Below are 22,448 nucleotides of genomic sequence, written 5' to 3' on the forward strand. Positions count from 1 at the left end.
ACATGTTGCATGTTTTGGGAGACCTTAATGGCAACATTTAGCTGTGTTTGAGGACCTCATTCTGGTACTGGCCTGGAAAAAGACTTTTGTAACCTCAGAGCATGGACTCAAAGATAACTTCAAACACACGTGTGGGTGGGGAGGGGGGGTTTGTTTCGCATATTGCTATATAATGTGATTTTCATGAAGGCACCTCAATGATATAGCAAGATTATATAATGAATACACAGACAGGTCTGCAGGAGACCTGCATGGTACCAGCGATCTGCTGAATGCAGAGCACAAAAACCAAGACAGACACTCAAAACATTAGAAAGAATAGGATGTTTAATTCACAAATTAAATCTCAACAGTATTTGCTTTTCACTGGTAAAAGCAATGGATGTAAGTGCTGTTACTGAGTTCCCATTGTATATGCTGTGAGGATATCTTGTTTACTGCAAAAGAAATATTCAGCAAAAGCCATCTATTGCAATACAGACCTCTCCGCAGCATATTTTATGGGATCCATTTCTAAAGTGTCACCTTGCTTCAATAAATTAGGGAAGCCAACTTCCAAGCCAAGTTTTACATTCACTTGAAGTTCTTTGCAAATTCCTCCCCCTTCTTAATAGAGGCCTTCAACTCTCCCATAGCTTCAGCTACAAGCTTCTCTTCATATGGAGACAGTTTTCCCAAGCCAAAATTCTTCTCAATGCCATTTTTCTGTTGATCAAAAACAGAAAAAAAAAAAAAAAAAAAAAAAAAAAAGTAGTGTCAAATAAATTTACTCTCATTAAAGCAGAAGGGAAAAGAAAAAAAAAAAAAAAAAAAAAAAATCCACACACAGATCTACTTTATGATTAAACAACCCATTAAAGGAAAAACACAAACACACACCTTTATCCATTTTAATACCTTAGATGCATCTGGTCCTCAGGCCAAAAGGCGTGATAATTAAACTGTTCACAGCCTCGGCCTCCCAGCTTACGTAGCCAAGTGGACGTCTGACCTATCTCTGGACCTTACACCCAAAGACTGGTCAGATATCTGGCACGCAACTCAGAGTATCCCTAAACATATCTGCTTTAGAAACACCTTAAAAATAAATCGATGGTAGCTAGTGCCACAGCATAGTAGGTTTGGGAATACCAGTCCCCCTGCTTTCAGGGTTGCGGTGAATCCGGCACATCTTCACATCTGGTTGACCTTCTGCCTTGCAAAGTTTTTTGGTACAAGTGTGTTTTTTTTTTTTTTAATTCTCTTATCTTCTGACCCACAGACAGCCCTGCTAAATGTAGCAGCTACAGAGCTGACCGGAAACAAATGCCATCTCCTCTTCCATACTACAACAGCTGCAAACCAAATAAATTGCTAGATTTTTTGGAAAAACTTTGGACAATCGTCACCCAGGAGATGATACGCCTCAAAATTGAGGCAACACAACAGGATAGGGGACAACGCTACTCCAAAGTCTGGCAGCCTTCAATCGATAAGTATCTGCCCTCAGGCTTTAACACCCTCTTGGAAGCATGACTCCATTAGCAAAATTTATTTCCGACTGGCACTCTCCAGGCTGCCACCAGAAAGACTCCTGGAACCACTCCATCCCCACTACACATTCTTACCCCCTTTGATATCAGTGTGCTTTCCTTACACTGACACTGACTGGGGCAGGCCAGCTAAGTGCTGGTTACTTAGTTTGTTCCTTTTATAATCTCCATGATTTAAAATTTCAAATCTTACATTTACTTAGTGCCATCACAGTAACTTGATGTTTGTATTCCAGTTCACGTCGCCACTTTTAATGACACAGTGAGCTGATGTTTTTTGTACTATGTTCCCTGCATGGATTGTTCCTCTCTTAGCTGCTCATTGAACTGTACATTATGGCATGTTTTCTAACAAAATATTTGACCCCCCAAAAAATACCTTAGATGGTAAAGTGATCAGCAAATTAGCTATATTAGGTTCACAACAGTTAGCCTCAGTGTGGTGTTTAGGGAAGGAATTCTAGTGCTTAAAAAGATAGCATTCCGCTTTAAATAGTTGGTTTGTACCAAGCAAAACAATTTCTATTACAGAACAATGTGGTCAGACTTGCAAAGGCAACTTAATGGTTTGAGCTGCCAACAGTTACAGTAACCAGAGCATGAATTGAACACAACTTTTACAACATGCTTACCCCTAGCAGCAGAGGGGTTGAGAAATACGGGCTCTCAGTCTCTTCAGATCTAACAAAAGAGCATTCCACAACACCTTCCTTTCCATTCATAGCATCCAGCAGTGAAAAGACGAAGCGTGCTCCAGCATAGGCCATGGACAGTGTTGCAGATCCTAGAAAGAAATTGTAAGATGTAGTAATTTCTACGCTTCATCTCTGTCTACAGTAAGGAGTAAGCCAAACAAACAATTTTTGATCGATGTGTACCTCAAGGCACCCCTGTTGCTGCAAAAAGCCTATTCTTCACCGACAACTGCACAACCCCCCATATTCCCTTTTCAGGTCAAGGGAAAATTTATTCAGAGGGGCCTGTGAGGCAGGGCAAGTTGAAGCGGAGCTCACCCCAAAAGGGGAAACTGAGTTTGTTTGCATCCTCCCCCCCTCCGCTGCCACATTTGGCACCTTTTGCGTTGGTGGTACCCGTTATGACAGGTACTCATCCCCATGGTCTCCCCGCCCTCCCACCACCGTCACTGGGCGATTCAGAAAAGCGCAGTAGTTATGGCAATTAGGTTTCAAAATTTACATAGTAGCTTAACAAAAACAGTGCTATGTACTCATTCCCAATAAAAGTTTATAAAATAAAAACCTGATTCCTGCAGAGACCCAGGAGTGTAATATCCACAAGCCTATGCAGACTTTCTAGCTGAAAAGCACAAGATCAAAAAGATCTGGTATGTGTTACAACACACGGAGTGGTGGAGGCGGCACAGAAAGCCTACAAGCTGCTTAGAAGCACTTGTATATGCACATAAGGAATTGCACTGAAGCACCATGAGAATTTTTGAAATACATATCACAAAAAAAACTACACATATGGACATTTGGACTTTAATAGCAGTATTGTTTGATGATACGTTATCTACTGCAGCTTTTTTTTTTTTTTTATTTTATTCATTTTTATGAATGGAGTACATTGCATAGTTCTTTGTTGAAATAGTAAAACTGATAGGATTCTAGGACAGAGTAGAAAGTCACTAAATGCCCTAAGAGCAGCTATAGAGGGTAGGGAGTTTGTAAAAAGCATGCATACACACCAATTTCTAATCTGTGCCATCAGTCAGTTGATAATGCTTTCCGTTGTTGAAGAATTACACAACTGGTCATACTGTCAAGCTTATGCTCTATAAAACCCATTACATATAAGAAATTCTTATACAGCTCAGTACATACCTGCTCCAGCTTTGGCTTTAACTACTTCCGTCCCAGCTTCCTGAATCCTGGAAACAAGGGGTTCCAACTGGTCTTGAGGAAATTCTACTTTGGGGGTACACTGAAACAAGTAAAAATATACATGCTCTGCATTAAAAGAGCCATCAACAATAAAAAGCGACATTTCAGCTTTACAAGCTTTTCTGTGGGCAAGTCATTCAATGGTCACTTTGCCATGTTTCCTGGTTCTGTTCTTTAGTCTATGCACACACTCCCTGTACATATTGGCCCCATAGGCTTCTATAGGGCTGGCAGAGAGACAGGAGACAATCTAGCAGCCCATAGAAATCTTTGGTGCCAAATTTCACAAGCATCAGAAGGATGTCAACATTGCTGTGGGCCTCTAAGATGGGAGGGCAAAAAGGGTAAAGAAGCCTTTGCAAAAAGAAATCCCCCCCCCCCCCCACCCCCCGAAATAAATTATATATATCTCTCCCCCGTAAGAGCAGGAGCTCCACAACTGCAGCAGTGATGCTAGATTGAACCCAGCCAAGAAAGTGGAAGGCCAACTAACCAGATGTAAAATCTTATGTAATGCTGCAGACTGCATGCAAAGAGGCTTCCAGAGTTAGAGGCGAAAGCACAGTTTTCTCTATACCACATTTTTACTGGAGGCACTATAAACCCCTTTACTTGCAATAATCTTAAAGTGAAAGTAAACTCTTATTTATTGAATACCTCCTAAAATTGCACAGTTTAGATTTTTACAGTGCATGCAGCTGGTGAGGTTACTGGCACATGCGCTCTGAAGGGACGGAATACCCGTGCTGTCCCTTCAGAGCTCTGTGCCGCAGTACATGACTCTTATGTCATCACGACTCAGGCAGTCAGACAGCCCGAGCACACGAACACGGAAGCCCTTTCGTGCTGCTGGATGCTTCATTACTACCGATTTATAGTGATGGTAAAGCTTAATTTTTCTTAATTAAATTAAAAACCATGTTGTACTTACCTGCTCTGTGGTTTGGCACAGAGGTCCCTTACCTCCTCAGGGGATGGCAGCTTCAAGGGGTTAATGATGCAAAGGAGAACTTAAAGCTCTCCCCTAGCATGTTGAACAGTGTTTCAACTCCAGTCCTCAAGGCGCCCCAACAGGTAATTTTTCAGGAATGAAACGGCTGTGGTAATTACTAATGCAGTGAAACTGATCAAATCACCCGTGCAAAATAATGCTATGCCTGAGAACATGACCTGTTGGGGCGCCTCGAGGACTGGAGTTGAGAAACATTGATGTAGAATACTTAGATCTATCCTCTTGGTAAACAAAAGGGTAGTCATACCACCATATACTGAAAACAGGCAGCCAAAATTATTTGACCTAGCAAGTCTCGGGGAGGGGAGGCGCGACTTGTGCACACAAGAATTGAGTTTGAAAGTGGAAGATACCTGGGAAATCAGAGGTATAATAGTTTTTCCAGCATGTCCACCAACAACGGGAACATTCACACGTGCTGGATCCAGGCCCTAAAATAAAAAAAAAAAAAATTATATAAGAATTAGTTCTAAACACCCATTAGCAATCTAGTATACAAACACCAATAAAGTGAAAGACTGAATGCAATGATCTGCAAATCTCACAAACCCATATTTTAAATCACAACAGAACATTCTGTAAGCGTCTGGGAATAGAAGTTCCCATTAAGAGGAGCTTGTCTCCCATGGTTGAGATGCAGGACCTTCCATTCTATGAATAGTGTAGGACCCACTGATAATGGGGTATTTTGATGCAGTAGTGGGCTTAGAATTATATGGCCAGTTGGTGTAACCAAATCCCCATTTTTTTTTTTTTTTTTTATTATGTTGAGGTGTTTTAAATGTTATTTTTGTATGTGTGCACTGTAATCCATTTTGTTCTGTTCGGAATGGAAACCAGCTGCTGGAATTTTAGGAGGGGAATGTTGTCCCATTCTTGCCAGATATAGGATTCTAACTGCTCAACAGTCCTGGGTCTTGGTCCTATTTTTCAATTCAAGATGCACCAAATATTTTCAGTTGGGGAAAGGTTTGGACTGCAGGCAGGCCAGTTAAGCACCCGGACTCTTCTACAAAGCCAAGGTATTGTCATAGGTGCAGTTTAGCATTATCCTGCTGAAATATGCAAGGGAGTCTGGATGGGATCATGTGATGCTGCAAAAAAAAAAAAAAAAAAAAACCCTGGAAAGGCAAGCTGCTCATTACATACGCACTTATGCACCCCCATACCATTAGAGATGGAAGCTTTTGAACTGAACACTGACAAGCTTAAAAGGTCCTTCTCTTTAGACGACGCAGTGTCCATGGTTGCCAAAAAGAATGGGAAGTGGTTCTGTGGTCAAACAAATCTAAGTCTGTTAATTTGTAACAGATCAAATTAAAGGAGCTTTGGTCCAGAGAAGACGGTGGAGTTTCTGGATCATGTCCAGATATGGTTTCTTTGCATCACAGAGCTTTAACTTGCATTTTTTGGATGGCACAGCGAACTGCTCAAAGTGACTTTTGGAAGTAATCCTGAACCCATGCAGTGAAGTCCATCACAGAATCATGCCTCTTTTTAATGCAGTGCCAGCAGAGGGCCCAAAAGATCACAGCCACCCAATACTATGTTTCAGCCTTATCCCTTGTACACAGATTTCTCCAGATTCTCTGAATCTTTTTATATTAAAATCTACATAAAGTACATAGAATACTTTAAGTTTGTCAAATTTCAGGATAATGTAAAATTGCAATTTTTAGACGCAGCTTTTTCACAAATTGGTGAACCTCTGCCCATCTTTACTTCTGAACCTCTATCTTTGAGACATTCCCTTTATGATGGCCTTATCCCCAATCAGGTTAATCAGCAACAGGTTAGTAACATAGATAGTTTCATGTTCTTCCTTGTTAGTATCACTTTGCAAGCTTTTTGTTGCCGTCCCAACTTTGAGACTGTATTGCTGCCATCAGTTTCAAAAACTATAGTGCGAACAGGACCTGAGAATTTCAACCTGAACCAACCTGCCAAAAAAAGTTTGGATGCAAAAGCTTCACTTACCTTCAGCTCAGCTACAAATGTGTTGGCTCGAACAATGTCCAGGGTAGTAACACCAAAAATACGGTTAGGATTGTAAACACCATGTTTCTTAAAAACTTCAGAAGTAATAGGAATAGTTGAGTTTACCTATTAAAAAGCACAAACAAAACAAACACAAAAAAAAAAAAAAATCCTTGTAGCTTTTGCAAATTATAGCTTTTTATTTATTTATTTTTTTAAATTTACAAGCTTGGTTAATTCTAGATAGCAGAAAGGTGTTACTATACACAGTAAAAGCATATTAGATAAAAATTGATAAACATCAGATCAACCAAGAAGAAAATATTTGCTTGGCAATTGTGCCAAATCTTAAAAAAAAAAAAAAAAATTTGCTTAACTCTTAAACAGCCAAGCTTTTTTCTGAGCCCTCATGCACACAGGCTGTTAAAATAACATTATGAAAACGCCAGTATCTTTGCAGTGATTTTTTTAAAACTTTTTTCAGCGTTTTTGCAATAGCGTTTTTTTTTTTCTTTCAAAAATTTTTTTTTTTTTTTTTTTTTCAATGGATCAAAAACGCTAAAAAACGTTGGTGAATGACGTTTTTGAGCGTTTTTCAGCATTAGAGCGTTTTTACAGCTGAAAAATGTCTCTCAGAACCCACTGGTCCTGGGTTTTTTTTTACAGCTTAAAAACGCCTATGCCACTTGCAGCTCAAAAACGCCTAGGTGGGCATGAAGCCATAGACTAACAGACAGGCCTTTTTAAGCTGCAAAAAAAGCTCAAAAAAGCAGCTGTAAAAACGTCCGTGTGCATGAGGACTAAGGAGTAAGCTTTGATCTTCTAACATGCTGCTACAGAAGCTTATCTGGGTAAAAACGAGCATATGTAGAAAAAGATCACTTGGTAAAAAGGAGAACCATTTTAAACAGGTAATTGAGGAAAGCCCATATTGAATAGAATGTGCGATATGCATTACCTCTCCCCAAGAGCATCCCTAAATGGATTTGTTAATGACAGAAAATACCTGGTATACAAGTATATCTAGAATTAAAAACTATTTTGAGAGTGTAGGAAATAGTTACTACCCCAGTCAGGGTTTAATGCAATTAGTGTTCAATTCAAAAACATTTCCTTTCACTTCCGGTCTCGTAGATACAACCGGAATCACCAGACATTTATCAAAAATTGTCTTCTATTCCTTTTCTGGTGAAAAAAAAAAAAAAAAAACTTAACTAACCCAACAAAACTGTCAGCTTTCCTAGTTTTGTAAAAACCATTGGCTTTAGATATGCTTAGGCCTGGTTCACACCTATGAGTTTTTAGTTTTGCAGAAACGCACTACAGTTCATTTAACATGCTTTCCTATGGGTCACGTTCACAGCAGTGTAATTTTCCCACTGATGCAATTTTTTGGGAAGGGTCGAGGACTTGCACAGCAGGTTGCATTTTTGGTTTGATAGACTAACAGAAAAGCAGCAGAAATACACCAAAGATGCAGGGTTTATGTTTTTGATGCATTTCTGCTGCAACGTAGACAAATAAACCTGTTAAGACTCCAACCCCTTCACCCTATGTGCAAAAGCAGACATAAAAATTTAGATATTGAAAAATCAGAGTATGCAGGTTGCTCTTTGCAGCACAGATCAACCTTTGGATCTTCCCAGTAAGAGAAAGAGTACCTAAATAAAATTACAGTGTAAACTAACACTAAACTCACAGGATTGGCGATGATGCAAATCATGGCTTCTGGGCAGTGTTTAGCACAGGCATCCGTCAGTGTGGCGACAATAGATGCGTTTGTGTTAAACAGATCATCACGGGTCATGCCTGGTGTCAAAAGAAAAAAAAAAAAGAAATGAATCCATTTGTCCGTGCATATTAAAAAAAAAAAAAAAAAAATATATATATTTTATTAACATAAAGTGCATGTGCCAATATGTTATCTGCAAAGTGGTATATTTCATATACAAGTCAAATCTTAGATTAAATAAAAAAAATAAATACAAACCACACATACCAGGTTTCCTGGGAACACCAGCAGGGATTACTACAACATCAGCACATTTCAGGCTCTCTGGAAGCTGTTCTGCTCCAATGTATCCTGTTGATTTGGAGTGCAATACAATAGCACATAAATAGGAGGGGGGGGGGGGGGGGAATTTATATTTATATACATACATACATACATACTCTCAATATAAAAATGGGGAAGGAGCAAATAATGGCTGCCAAAAATGCCTGTGATTTTGCCTTACTTATGGTGTATTTTTCATAGGTCACGTGGCAAAAAAAAAAAAAAAAACCCACACACCACAACACAGGTGCACCTTTTATGCATTCTTGCTGCATTTTCAGTGGGGAAATATGCAGCAAGCAGGATTTTTAACACCGCTTCAAAGAAGGTGCAGATAATGGCCGGCAAGAAAGATATAGACATATACATATAGTGGGGATGGAAAGTATTCAGACCCCCTTACACTTTTCAATCTTTGTTATATTGCAGCCATTTGCTAAAGTCATTTAAGTTAATTTATTTTTCCCTCAATGTACACACAGCACCCCATATTGACAGAAAAACACAGAATTGACATTTTTGCAGATTAAAAAAGAAAAACTGAAATATCACATGGTCCTAAGTATTCAGACCCTTTGCTCAGTATTTAGTAGAAGCACCCTTTTGATCTAATACAGCCATGAGTCTTTTTGGGAAAGATGCAACAAGTTTTTCACACCTGGATTTGGGAAACCTCTGCCATTCTTCCTTGCAGATCCTCTCCAGTTCTGTCAGGTTGGATGGTAAACGTTGGTGGACAGCCATTTTTAGGTTTCTCCAGAGATGCTCAATTGGGTTTAAGTCAGGGCTCTGGCTGGGCCATTCAAGAACAGTTACGGAGTTGTGAAGCCACTCCATTATTTTAGCTGTGTGCTTAGGGTCATTGTCTTGTTGGAAGGTAGACCTTCGGCCTGGTCTGAGGTCCTGAGCACTCTGGAGAAGGTTTTCGTCCAGGATATCCCTGTACTTGGCCGCATTCATCTTTCCCTCGATTGAAGCCCGTCGTCCTGTCCCTGCAGCTGAAAAACACACCCACAGCATGATGCTGCCACCACCATGCTTCACTGTATTGGACAGGTGATGAGCAGTGCCCGTTTTTCTCCACACATACCGCTTAGAATTTAGGCCAAAAAGTTCCATCTTGGTTTCAGACCAGAGAATCTTATTTCTCACCATCTTGGAGTCCTTCAGGTGTTTTTTTTTAGCAAACTCCATGCAGGCTTTTATGGGTCTTGCACTGAGGAGAGGCTTCCGTCAGGCCACTCTGCCATAAAGCCCCAACTGGTGGAGGGCTGCAGTGATGGTTGACTTTCTACAACTTTCTCCCATCTCCCACTGCATCTCTGGAGCTCAGCCACAGTGATCTTTGGGTTCTTCTTTACCTCTCTCAACAAGGTTCTTCTCCCCCGATAGCTTAGTTTGGCCGGACGGCCAGCTCTAGGAAGGGTTCTGGTCATCCCAAACATCTTCCATTTAATGATTATGGAGGCCAATGTGCTCTTAGGAACCTTAAGTGCAGCAGAAATTTTTTTTGCAACTCAAATGAAGGTGTAGGACCATCTCAAAGATGATCAGAAGAAATGGACAGCACCTGAGTTAAATATATGAGTGTCACAGCAAAGGGTCTGAATACTTAGGACCATGTGATATTTCAGTTTTTTTTTTTTTTTTATAAATCTGCAAACATGTCAACAAGTCTGTTTTTCTGTCAATATGTGGTGCTGTGTGTACATGGGGGGGGGCCCCACTCCCTTAGCAAATGGCTGCAATATAACAAAGTGAAAAATGTAAAGGGGTCTGAATACTCTGTCCCCACTATATCTATACATACACAGTTTTAGCCAAGTGCATTCTGATTTCACCACTACTAAAAGCCCTGTGTACATACAGTGTAAAAGTCAGGTTTCTGTATATATATCTCAAAAATAGTTTCAGAACTTTCAATCTTTAATGTGACCTATAAACTGTACAACTCAATTGAACCACAAACTGAAATCTTTTAGGTGGAGGGGAGTAAAAATAAAAAAAACTAACATATGGTTGCATAAGTGTGCACACCCTTTAATACTTTGTTGAAGCACCTTTTGATTTTATTACAGCACTCAGTCTTTTTGGGTATATCAGCATGGCACATCCTGCCTTGGCAATATTAAACCACTCTTTGCAAAAACACTTCAAATCTGTCAGATTGTGAGGGCATCTTCTGTGCACAGCCCTCTTCAGATCTCAATCGGATTCAGGTCTGGACCATTCCAAAACTTTCTTCCGGTGAAGCCCGTTCCTTTGTTAATTTATGTATGGATGGATGGATGGATGTATGCATTGGGTTGTTATGCTGAAAAGATGAAGTTCCCCTTCATGTTCAGCTTTTAAGCAGAAGCCTTCAGGTTTTGTGCCAATATTGACTGGTATTTGGAAAGGTTCAGAATGCCCTCTACCTTCTACCACCATGCTTCAGGGTGTATGGTGTTCTTCTGGTGATGTGCACTGTTTTTGCCCCAAACGTATCTTTTGGAATTTTGGCCAAAAAGTTCAACCTTGGTTTCATCAGACCATAACACATTTTCCCACATGCTTTTGGGAGACTTGATGCGTTTTTGTAAAATTTAGCCGGGCTTGGATGTTTTTCTTCGGAAGAATGGGCTTCCATTCTGCCACTCTACCCCATAGTCCAGACATATGAATAATACGGGAGATTGTTGTCACATGTACCACACAACCAGTACTTGGCAGATATTTCTGCAGCTCCTTTAATGTTGCTGTAGGCCTCTTAGCCTTCCTGACCAGTTTTCTTCAGGTATTTATCAATTTTGGAGGGACGTCCAGTTCTTTTAATGTCATTGTTGTGCCATATTTTCTCCACTTGATGACTGTCTTCACTGTGTGCCATGGAATATCTAAGGTCTTGGAAATTCTTTTGTACCCTTCTCCTGACCGATACCCTTTAACAAAAAGATCCCTCTGATGCTTTGGAAGCTCTCTGTGGACCATGGCTTTTGCTGTAGGATGCGACTAAGATGTCACAAAAGACCTACTAGAACAGCTGAACTTTGTTTGGGGTTAAATCAGAGGCACTTTAAATGAGGGCAGGTGTGTACTGACTCCTATTTAACATGAGTTTATACTGGAACCGGCTGTGGATCGCACAGGAGCGCTGTGCGTCCCTGTTCCCATTTCAGGGACGAATCCAAGCCTGAATGGCCCTAAATCTGAGCCAAGGAAGCACAGCATTTCTGTGCAGTGCGCTCTGCTGCCGCAATGGAGATATGTGAACCAGCTCCATAGGGAGCCAGTCAAATTCTCCTGCTATGACGTGAATTGGATGTGTCCGCATCCAATTCATATAGATGTGAACCCAGCTTAAATGCAATTGCTTAATTCTGAACACAGCTACATACCTAGTTATAAGAGGGTGTGAAGCACTTATACAACCACATTTTAGTTTACCAAACCCCTCCCTCTTTTTTACTCCCCACCCCCCCCAAAAAAAAAACGGAAAGTTATGAATGGATTTATCTTGGTCTCATTTTTTTACATCACAGAAACCTGACATTTTATCAGGGGTGTGTAGACTTTATATCCACTGTAGCTCACAAGGCAGCTCAACTGGTGTTCTATGTGTTTGCAAACTAGTAAGCACTACCCTGAAACAATTGCTAGCAATAAATATAATATAATGTAAAGGGGGTCATAACTAATTTCTCTTACCTGTCACTTTTGCTCTGGTTTCAATGTGGCTCAGATCTGCAGCGACCCCTGGTGTGTGAGCAATATCATAGAGGGTAAGGTTGCTGATTAAAGGACTGTTCTTCAAAAGCAAGGAAAGAGGCTGTCCAATGCCCCCAGAGGCTCCAAGCACTGCCACCCTGGCATTGTTCTAACGAGATAAAGCATATCAAACCACTTAAAATCGTGCAGATTGCTGCAGAATAAAAATAGTGCAATAAAAATTACAATGACCAAAATTACATTTAAAGTTACTGCCATGAGAAAAGTATGGGGGCTGCCATTGCTGGCCTTCTGCTAAATATGCAAGTTGCCTGACTTTGTCCAACATCAGTACTTGGAGTCAGAGACCCAAGCAAGCCGGGCATACGTTTTTTTCCCAGAAAAGAGTCAGAGTTCCTCACCTCTATGCTTGTCAAGCACTAAAACCTTACAGCCAGTGAACTAGCAATCACAGAATCAGGTAAGCAATGGCAGCCTTTAATGCCTTCTCATGACAGATTCTCCAAGCGCTTGCTCATCTTTCCACAAGTGATGCACCAAATCATTTGAATATTACTACCTCTTCAGTGTGTATTCACACATACTGCATTGTAAAGCGTCTGTCACCACAAGGACACATAGGAATCGTTTCCTAGGCGTCAAATTCACACTGCAACAAAGCATAAGACGGCAATTCATTTTATCTTCGTGCACTGTGCCGAATCACATGGCAATGTATGGCAGCGCAGTGGTACATTGCCATGAATGAAGTGTACGTTTTGTACATTTCAAATGTTTGAAGAAAAAAAAAAAAAAAAAAAAAAAAAAAAAAAAGGGGGGGGGGGGGAAAGGAATGTAGGCTTGTGTTGCGCTGAATCGGCCTCTACCGCAGGTGGCAATGGAGAGCTGCCGACACAGTAAAGTGCTCCAGCAACTCTACTGCAGTGGGAATGGAAATTAAAAAAAAAAAAAAAAAAAAAAAAAAGTTTCTCCATCTTGTTCTATTTCTGCAAATGATTGTTGTTCCATCTGTTTATCTCTCTAATGGTGGTCAAACAAGCCTCACTAAATGGATTACTTTCCCGATAGAAATAATCCATCTATAGTCGACAACCCATGCCACACAGGAAAGTGGATAGATATATTTTGACGATATGGATCGATCGCAATATGATCGAATTTGTGAACAAAGCATCTCAACGTCGTCTAAAGCTACATCAATACACCCTGGCCGATCGACCAAGAATGTCTGATGTCCTGTACACACGGGCGTACTTTTCGGTAACAAAGGTCCGACAGTCTTTCCGACGGACTTCCGAACGAACAGACTTGCCTACACACGATCACACCAAAGTCCGACAGATTCATACGTGATGACGTATGACCGGGCCAAAATAAGGAAGTTGATAGCCAGTAGTAGCCCTAACATCGGTTTTCGTCCGTTGGACTGGCATACAGACGAGCGGACTTTGATAGGAACTGGGTCCGGCGGAGTTCCGACGCAAAGATTTGAAACATGTTCCAAATCTAAAGTCTGTCAGATTTTCGACAGAAACAGTCCGCTGAAGGTCCGATGAAGCCCACACACGGTCGGATTGTCCGCCGGACCAGTCCGGTCAAAAAGTCCACTTGTGTGTACAGGGCTTTAGAGTCATCTTCTAATACCATAAGTGAGCATGGCAGAAAGAATCCGAATGGCTTCTTGGCAAAAGAACAAGACTTCTGCAATCATGCATGTGGGAGCCTGGGGCCTATGACCTAAAATTTCCACGCCCAGGAGTCACAGCTGGCCATAGAAAGCAACGAGTGCCATTACTTGTATAAACATGTACAGGTCTACATACATACACCCCTGGACACAGACTTGGCGACTTATGGATAAAAACCACTTTGCAATCCAACGACTTATTTATCATGACAATTTTTATCATTATCAAGCAAGCTGACTGACCAAAGCTTTTATATGCAAAACATCAAAATGGTAAGCGAGGTTGGGCTTCACCAATGTTCTACTGGGGAGATGTGGATAAAGTCATTCTTACTACCAAACAAGTAGGAAAGCTCTAACCTTATGTGATTCAGAGAACAAATTCCTCATGTATAATCATTTGCCCATATGAACAACTCATTATAGAAAACTGAAAGTACTAGCAATTGGTTTTTAAAAGCTGAAACTTTTAGGCCTCGTGCACACTGGACGTTAAAATAACGTTATAAAAACACCAGTAGCTTTGCAGTGAGTTCAACGCTTTTGCAATAGCGGTTTTTTTGTTTGTTTGTTTTTTATTAACAGCCCACGTGTGCACGGACACATAGGATAACATGATGGGGAGTTTGACTAGAAAAAAACAAAAAAAACAAAAAAGTCAGAAGCCAAAAACGGCTGCTGTAAAAACGTCCAGTATGAATGAGGCCTTATTAATCCTTGTTAAATAATAGAAAACTGAAGAGAAATAGATCTCAGCGCAGGCAAACACTTCCATAGAACTTAACAGGGTGACCGCCTCCTGGATAGCGAGCTGTGAAACTTCCAGCTTCTGAAAGGTGATCCTCCCCAGGCGACAAGTCAAGCAGCATTTTTGGAAAAATGCCCATCTGTATATATATGGCAGAGTATTTCCTCACAAAACCAAACTGATCCAATGCTTCCATTTTCAGTAGAACCTTGAAAAGTGTTTTTTTTTTTTTTTTTTTTTTTAAATTAAAAGCCTGTACGCGATGCACAAAAATGTCCCATTACGGCCTTGTCACACAGAAAAGAAAGCACAGGCAAATCATAACAAATGGCATCATACAAGAGTAGATGATCACAGTGTTTTATACTAACACTAGTTAGGATTACATTGTGTCAACTTCTCTAGTACTTCTTGAAAAGTTCTGCTGGCTACATTTACATGACAGAATTAATTTAGTCCCTGTTAACCCACCAGGCTCTGAATAAAAATTAAACTCAGCTAGCACTTTCAGTAGGCTGATCATTATATTACGTACCCTATAATTTGCTAGTTACAAGTTTGTACAAATGAACAGGTGAAAAGTCTTTCAAATGGTCTGGCCAGCATCCAACCTTGCTCAATGTCAATACCACTTAGGCCCACGTGAATCCATTGCAAGGGTTTTAATGTGTCCAGGAAGCACAGGTGCAGCGTCCAGCCTGGCTACGTGAAGACGAATAAATCTATGGCAGGCTAAAATACTCTGTGGTTGGACAGGGCTTAAAAGGCCAAGTTCACCTTTTACAAAAAATAAAAAATAAATAAATAAATGCACATCTTTCTGCAGAAAAAAAAAAAAAAAAAAAAAAAAAAAAAAAAAGGAAGTGCATTTATTAATTATTTGTTTTACTCTCCAGCCAGTAAGGCATTACACCCACTCCTGCTACTGATGCTAAAATAGAAAGGGGGGTAAAATGTGGCTCAAATACAGGATTTTACCACCCATCAACTACTAGTGTGAACAAGCCACAGCTCTCCCACTGTTTACATGAAACAAATTATACTTTGCTAAAGGAGGAAAAAAAAACAAAACACACACAAACAAACTGCCTATGCAGGTAAGGGGCATTTGTAGATTAAAACAAACTGTACAGCTCTGACTAAAGATGAATAAAGCCCTTTCTATAAGTGTAGGCCAGCGATGGCGAACCTTGGCACCCCAGATGTTTTGGAACTACATTTCCCATGATGCTCCACTACACTGCAGAGTGCCAGAGCATCATGGGAGATTTAGTTCCAAAACATCTGGGGTGCCAAGGATCACCATCACTGGTGTAGGCCATTTACATACCTTATGAAGCCTGACTGGAATACTCCCATGACATTGCTAAGTACTCCCAGGACGTTGCCAAGTGAGGCCTAGTCATCACTGCTCACCATCACAGAAGTGATCTCTTTCTCAGATTCAAACCCCCTCACTTACTTACTCTCTCTCCTGATGCAGTAGCTCTGAGCTCAGCATTTTAGAGCTCACTCCTGTGATGGTGAGCAATGATGACTAGGCCTCACTTAGCAACGTTCTGGGTGATATTCAGTCAGGCTTCATAAGGTATATTAAAAACGGCCTACACCTATAACAAGGGCTTTATTCAAAATTTAGTCACAGCTGTTATTTTTTTGTTGTTTTTGTTTTGGTAAAAGTGAACTATCCCTTTAAATGTCAGCTGTGCTGAAAGAAACATGGAGGCTGTCACTGTAGGGTCCTTTCACACGGGCTTGTCCGTGTATGGATTACGCTGTGCTCAGCAGGAATCAATCCACTGACCCCCGCTGAGCAGGCGGATAACTGGGCCGTCTCTGCTCACTGTACAGGATGGACCTGTCAGAGCCCCGCTGTCCTTTATGGAGATTGGATGAAAACGGACCGCCTGTCTGTTTTCATCCAATTCTCCAGACGGATGGAAGATAGAATTTCCAGATTTCACAGACAGGATCGTATATCGGCGGATGTCAGCAGACACAGGGTGGATATAAAAAAAAAAAAAAAAAAAAAAAAACACAAACAATGATTTAACATTTTTTAATCAGATTTTGATTTTTAGCAAATGTTTAATAAAATGCTTTTGGAGTAAAAATCTAAGATAATGTATCTTAAATAGAAAACTATTTTAGTTTATTCAGCATGAAATGGAGCTTAGTTATGTAGCATGGAGCTGTATATTCTGCAATATTTATATTTTTGGTAAACTCATTCAATGAATCCAAGCTCTGCAAACTGAGATAACATGCACTGCATTGATGCAGTCACACAATTTTACAGTAACCATGAGATTAAACCAAGAGTTCAGGAATATTCCCGCTTATCCCATTGTTTTGCAAATCTATGTACACTACAAATTGTATGATTGAATCGGTTCTGATATCGCTGTTTTACTAACCTGACAGCTTATTATTCTAATTAGGAAACCTTCCTTTTGTTTGCAAAATATTAAAGATTCTAACTACCAGCAAGAATAAGTCCTTACAGTTAAAGAGCGCCTGTCATTTCAGATCCAACATGGCAGCATCCGTTAGCGGAGCATCCACTCACTGCTGCCGCAACATCCCTCACCTTGTTGTGTCACTGCCGCATCACCAGCTGTCCCATTAAAGTGAATGGGACTGTTATTGAGTCAACAGTGGTGTTGGAGGAGCAGCTGCAGGACATATGACAGTTGCATAATAATAATAATAATAATAATAATAGATAATAATAATAATAATTTAAAGCAAGCCTTTTTTACTGGGGATTAAAATCATCACCGCTGACATCTGCCACTCCAAGCGATCTCGATCAAGTCTGCCTGAAAAAACGACAGGCGGACCTGATCTGAAAGCTCACATGAAAGGGGCTTAAAATGCTAGTTGCCTGGCTGTCACACAGATGTAATTTCTTGAATTTTTGGAGAGGTTTCCTGGACAAGCATGGAGTTGAAGACTCTAGACTTTCATTTGCATCGTGCATGGCCCAGGTAGGTTTTCTACATGACTTGTCCCAGCTATAGGCTTTAGAGAAGGAGCCATGTAAAAAGTTAAACCTCTTGCTGCCCAAGGATGTTCCTTTACGTCCTTGAGTTGTAGTTATAGCGGGATTATGACTGCAGCAATGGCTGGTGATGCGCTTTGTAAAAGCAATCCTATTGGCCAATTAGCTGCCGGATTGCTTTAACAGGCGATAGGAGGGTCTAAAAGACCCCAGATATCTCCATAAAGAGAACCTGTCACGGCCCAAGCTGATCTAATTTAAAAAAAAATTTTTTAACCACTAGCCGGCAGGTGCTGTCATTCTACTGTGCAAAACGCAATAGCTGTATGTTGTGCCCTTTAAACAGCTATAGCGCCTGCTGCACGACAGGGGACCCGGATGCGCATGGCCGACAGGCGCAATGTCCGCCGGCCACGCGAGCAAGAATGGGGGGGGGGGGGGGATGAAGAGACAGATCATCTGTTCCTACTAGCAGCAATCTGGCTCCTCCTCTAGTCAGTCCCATCCCTATACAGTTAAACACACACACTCGGATTGCCTCTTAGTGTTAACCCCTTCTCTGCCAGTGACATTACATAGTAATCAGTGCTGATCACTATATAAATGTTAATGGTTCCAAAAAAGGTGCCAAAATCTGCCCGCCGCAATTTCGTAGATCGCCGCCACTACTAGTTTAAAAAAAAAAAAATAAATAAATAATTAGGCATAAATCTTTTCCCTACTTTGTAGACGCTATAACTTTTGTGCAAACCAATCAATATACACTTATTGAGATTTTTTTTTACCCAAAAAAATAAGAATATAAAATCGGCCTAAACTGAGAAAGAAAGTTGTTATTTTGGGAGGAGGGATATTATAGAAAAAAAAAAAAAATGTATATATATATATATATATATATATATACACACACACACACACACACACACACACACACATACACAAAATTGTCACTTTTTCTGTTTATAGTGAAAAAAAATAAAAATCACAGGAGGTGATTAAATACCACCAAAAAGAAAGCTCTATTTGTGGGAGAAAGAAAAAAAAAAAAAAAAAGTCAATTTTGTTTGGGTACATCATCACAGGACAGCACAATTGTCAGTTAGAGCCCTTTCACGCTGAAAGCGCCGTTGGCACTTTACCATAGTTTTAGCAGCGCTATTCAGTCGCTAGCGGGGCAATTTTTTAACCCCCGCTAGCAGCCGAAAAAAGGTTAAAACCACCCAAACACCACGGCCCATTGATTTCAATGGGCAGGGGCGCTTTAGGAGCTGTGTATTCACCACTCCTACAGCGCTGCAAAGAAGCTGCTTGCAAGACTTTTTGTGACGTCCTGCCAGCGCAGCGTCCCAGTGTGAAAGCAATCTGGCTTTCACACTAAGATTGCAACTGAGACTTTTTTTCCCCCCCAGGAGCTATTTTTAGAGCTAAAGCGCCTGAAAAACGCCTCCAGTGTGAAATGGGTCTTAAAGTGTTAACGGTTTTCACACTACAAGCGCTAGTAATAATTCCAGTGCCACACCTCCTCTGTAACTCTAAACTGCTAACCTATAAAAGGCATTTTTAAGGGTCACCTCTGGAGTTTTTTTAATTTTTTTTTTTTTTTTGGGGGGGGGGGGTACCATAATTTGTCATTCCACAAGCATGGGCAGTTTTAAAGCGTGACCTTTTAGGTATTTACTGAGCACATCAACTTTTATAGTTTACTAAACAATCAGGTATTGTGTTTTTGTGCATTAAAAATAAAGTGTATTTTTTTTTTTGGGGGGGGGGGTAGAAAAAAAAGGGGGGGGGGGGAGCTTGAAAACACACACTTTTTTCTTCTCTCCCCCCCCCCCCAGTAAGTAATTTGAGCACAAAGAGCCGCTTTTTACATGTAGGAGAATGTCAGAATAGGCCTGGGAGGCAAACAGTTAACATGATGATCCCATACATCTAAGCAGCCTATAGATCCCCTAATGATTACAATATATTGAATCCTGCGGATCCTCGGCTTTGCACGTGCATGGAATGCAGAAACCTGTGACTCCTATTACCAGCCATTGACAACCCATCCCCTGACCTGAAGGAAGTGTTCAGCATTATACTAGCCCCAGCCATCAGCAGTCCCCACCACCCAGACACATGGCCCCGGACACACACCTGAGCGCTGGTAGATAGTCCTCGGACGAGGCCGCAGGCGGCGGGTCTGGCGATGCGGGAGAACATGACGGATGACGGGCACACACACAAAGTCTTGCAGTGACTCCAACGACCTCCAGCAGCAGAGACAGAAGCAAAGCGAGGGGGGCGGAGCTTCCAAGAGCGTCGGACGTGTGCCGTGACCTTCCTCCGTCATAGATAAAGGCCGGCTCCGCGCGTGCGTATTACATTAGGACTTACATTACATTCCATGCGTGTTACATTAGGATCTATGACGGCCTATCTAATTTAGTAGGACCATGTAATTAATAATTAATGAATTAATTAATAATGGAGTTAGTTACTACGATCCTTGTGTTCTATGACGAGCTATTTCCTGCGTAGGGAGCCTAGGATGGGCGCACAATCAGCTGTGGTTACGTACTAGTGACATCTGTGATGTACAGTAGGGTGTCATGGCTGATGATGAACACAGGCGGCGGAGTAGAGGAGTGTGGGCCTCCATAGATACCAGCAGAGCGTCCTTAGTAACAAGACAGGCAGCTAGGCCTTGGTGGTGTGTGTGTCTGTAGGAGCCTGTCACCTATACTAGTAAGTACACTGCACCATCACTGATCACCACATTCCCTGTCTGTGTCACATACAGGGCATACATAGATTGTACAACACTCGCCTTACATGTTAGTGTTATGTACACTCAGGGTGTATCTCAGTTTTATCTGTCTAAAATGTACCTACAGCCAGGCAAGGCCAGATTTATACCTTGGGGGCCTGGGGCACTTCAGGTTATGCGAACCCCTCATACACAGGAATTAAAGTGGATCTTCACCCTCAGATTGAACAACCATTCTCTATGGAAATAGTGTTTTTTTTTTTTAAGATTTTGAGCCCCCCCCCCATGCACATTACTCACCTAGGTGAATGACATGCACTGTGCTCCCTGTGCCTCCCGTAATATGCACATCACATATCCCAGGTGGTTTAGTCTTTCATTCACTAAGGAGGTGGGCGAGCCTAGCGGTACTTTAACGGGAGGCCCACCAGCTGAGCAAGGAAGAGCCATCAGCCTCCTGATGACGTCACAATTAACATGGCAGCACGGGCCCTGATCAGTGGCAGAAGAGAAGAAGATTCTGCAGGACAACACCTAGTCTACTGGGTGGGTGAGTACCTGAAATTTGCACAACACACCACCCCGTAAGCAGGGGTTTAAAAAAAAAAATGGGTGAGGGGTGAAGAACCGTTTTAAAATACACAGCACATTTAGGCCCCTTCCACATCTTGAAAAGTGAGAACTCTCATTCAATCATAGATTAAATAAGAGACCCAAGAAATAAATCATGGTGTAGTATTTTTTATTAAAATAAAATGCAGATAAAGTTGTTTTAAAATCAGCTACTCACTTGCCTGTAAAGGCATATACACGCGATCGGACTTTTGGACAACAAACATGCAAATTAGCTGTTTTAAGGCAACATCCAACCGTGTGTACGCTCCATCGGAAAAACTTTTTCAGTTTTCATCAGACAAATGTTGGCTGTGTGAACAGACAAACTTGGCGGCAACAAAAGTCCTACGTCGGCAAGTCCGATCGTGTGTTCACAAAACCATCGGACTTTAGTACAAAGTACAAACATGCATTGCTCAGAACCAATGCAAAACATCAGACAACAATACAGAAGTTGACCAAAGGGTGGCATCGGAGAATTGAACGTCCTCTTTTGAAGTGTCGTCAGTACGTTGAAACGTCACTACGTTCGTGTTTGTTGCCTAAAAAGTCCTGCCGTGTGTATGCAATACAAGTTCACGTCCAACGCCCATTGGACAGAAATCCATGGAAAAGTTTGTTTAAAGTCCAGACTTGTGTACAAGGCTTAAGACACCAACACATTCAGCTCAACTGGGAAGGTATAGTAGCACCGCCGCTCATGGCCACCGAGCTGGTGTGCATTCCAAAGGATGGATGTGTGACGGGCAATGGACCAGATATGATGTTGCGCTTCAGCCTCTATGCATTTCGTGCATAGCGTGTCTTCAGGAAGCTTTTGATAAAAGGATACTTACCTGGATTCAAGGATCCAGAGCTGTCCTCACCCAGGCCAGTCTTGTGCGAGCTGAGCTGTGCTGTGTGAATGGACCTGCAACGTCATGGTGTATAATTTAGTTAATATGTAAAGTTTTAAAAAAAGACAATGTATTCTTAAATATCTCTATGTAGTGGTAAATATAAATAACCAACTATATGGTTAGGGAACAAAATATCTAATCCACTCTGAGAATAACAGACAGAAGAGAGAAACTGTATAAACTATTATAGGAGAGATATACTGTATATACTATTAGAGGAGATATACTGTATAAACTGTTTGAGAAGAGATATACTGTACATATTATGAAAGGGTGAATCTGATAAATATCATCAGACTCAGAGATCAAATGTCTTCCTTCAAAAAAAAAATTCATTTTAAGAACGTTCATTTGATTTTCTAATCGTTAGTGGGGTCAAATCGACATTCATTTTCAACCACAGTGACGGGAAATTTGGAAATAATAGAAAACTTCTTGGTCAAAGGAATTTTCAGACAGTGTATGTGGTTTTCGTTCAGAAATTACATTCCTTTTAAAAACAGAATGTTAAAAACAAGTGAAAATTTCAAACAACATTCTTTCATTCAGCGAAT

General features: G+C 41.0%; 2 protein-coding genes across 4 annotated transcripts in view; one reads left to right on the top strand and one right to left on the bottom strand.

The window, feature by feature from the left end:
* Positions 1–309: 309 nt before the first annotated feature.
* On the bottom strand, positions 310–19,941 carry MDH2 (malate dehydrogenase 2). The gene is made up of 9 exons (XM_073615204.1): positions 19,768–19,941; positions 12,169–12,337; positions 8,425–8,508; positions 8,125–8,234; positions 6,426–6,551; positions 4,802–4,879; positions 3,377–3,476; positions 2,165–2,316; positions 310–705 (listed from the first exon to the last, which is right to left on the bottom strand). The coding sequence occupies exons 1-9, from the start codon at positions 19,831–19,833 to the stop codon at positions 574–576; spliced, it is 1,017 nt and encodes a 338-aa protein (XP_073471305.1). The 5' UTR covers positions 19,834–19,941; the 3' UTR covers positions 310–573.
* The window catches only part of STYXL1 (serine/threonine/tyrosine interacting like 1), a 43,492-nt gene continuing 40,977 nt past the window's right edge, over positions 19,934–22,448 (top strand). Inside the window, exon 1 of one of the 3 annotated variants that reach the window (XM_073615207.1) lies at positions 19,934–20,926. The gene's annotated coding sequence lies outside the window, so the exon portion shown is untranslated. Of the gene's footprint in view, positions 20,931–22,448 lie in introns of all 3 variants that reach the window. The other 2 variants (XM_073615205.1, XM_073615206.1) reach the window with 2 other exon arrangements.

This window comes from Aquarana catesbeiana, linkage group LG02 (genome assembly GCF_042186555.1).
Source record: "Aquarana catesbeiana isolate 2022-GZ linkage group LG02, ASM4218655v1, whole genome shotgun sequence".
Taxonomy (NCBI): domain Eukaryota; kingdom Metazoa; phylum Chordata; class Amphibia; order Anura; family Ranidae; genus Aquarana; species Aquarana catesbeiana.